The 1,251-nt window shown below is 50.0% G+C and overlaps 1 protein-coding gene across 1 annotated transcript; it reads left to right on the top strand.

The window, feature by feature from the left end:
- LOC102494569 (ras-related protein Rap-2b) lies at nucleotides 1-1,112 on the top strand (the record flags this gene model as incomplete). The annotated part of the gene is given in 1 exon segment (XM_006160937.2): nucleotides 1-1,112. A coding segment is annotated over 1 exon segment (300 nt), but the record flags the coding sequence as incomplete, so codon positions are not given.
- Between the last annotated feature and the right edge of the window lie 139 nt (nucleotides 1,113-1,251).

Below are 1,251 nucleotides of genomic sequence, written 5' to 3'. Positions count from 1 at the left end.
GTCAACCAGCAGAGCTTCCAGGACATCAAGCCCATGCGGGACCAGATCATCCGCGTGAAGCGGTACGAGCGCGTGCCCATGATCCTGGTGGGCAACAAGGTGGACCTGGAGGGCGAGCGCGAGGTTTCCTATGGCGAGGGCAAGGCCCTTGCCGAGGAGTGGAGCTGCCCCTTCATGGAGACGTCGGCCAAAAACAAAGCCTCGGTGGACGAGCTGTTCGCCGAGATCGTGCGACAGATGAACTACGCGGCTCAGCCCAACGGCGACGAGGGCTGCTGCTCGGCCTGTGTGATCCTCTGAGGCGCCCGCTGTGGTTGCGCGCCGGCCGCGCTCTGCGCACAAAAGCCAAACGCACCCAACTCTAAATGTGATTTCTCTTTTTGCTTTGAGATTGGAGACGACTTTGCATTGGCCGGGATGTCCAGGGAGCCTGGCAGATCTCCCAGGCGGACGGCATCCCCTGCCTCCCCTCCATGTCCGAGGAGGTGTCCGGTCCTGACCATCAGAGACCTGGTGGGAATGTGGTTGGCTCTTTGCAGCATGTACGTTTCCCGTTGATTTTGGTTAACGCATATTTCCCCGTTTAAATAGCCACTAGGACGCTGTACTGGCAGCTTGACACCCGGCAAGCAAAAGTTTCAGCCTGGAAAAAAAATGGGGCTGGCGTGGGGTGGGGTGGAGGAAGTGGAGAGGAAGAAGATGGAAGGGGGTTTCTTTCTCTCTCTTTCTCTCTGTCAACAACTGTTTTCTAGTTCCAAGTTTTAAAAACGTGGAAGGAAGTCGAAGAGAACCATATGAAGGAGCAGGAGAAGAGGAAGAAACTTCTGTTTTTTCCTTGTTTTCCAGGAGTTGCTGGAAATTAAGATCGGGTTCCTTTTCTGCCAGCTTGGAGGGGCAACCCCGTGACTGATTGCGATTCTGAGGATGTCTATGCAAAGTTGGATTCTTGTTACAGTGTATCCAATCTGAAGTATTGCACATCTGAACTGGGACTGTTAACACTGAGGCCAACACAGTGTGGGGTGCCAGAAAGTGTCTGCTGATATTTGTGGAAAAAAAAATCTATTTTGTTTACCTACTGTATCAAATGGGGAGTCTGGGGGAGAGTGGTAGTATTTTTTTTTTTAAATCAGCTGTGAAAAAAAATGTTACAGATCTGCACATTTTTGTGTGTACTATTGTGAGTGTGAGCGTGTGTGTTTTTTAAGTTTAGTTTTTTGTTGTTTTTTTCTTTTTTCATTTTTTTTTTTT

The sequence above is a fragment of the Tupaia chinensis genome, unplaced genomic scaffold, assembly GCF_000334495.1.
Source record: "Tupaia chinensis unplaced genomic scaffold, TupChi_1.0 Scaffold134945_1, whole genome shotgun sequence".
NCBI classification, from domain to species: Eukaryota; Metazoa; Chordata; class Mammalia; order Scandentia; family Tupaiidae; genus Tupaia; species Tupaia belangeri.
Note: the sequence above shows the minus strand (reverse complement) of the source record. Positions and strands in the feature narration are given on the sequence as shown.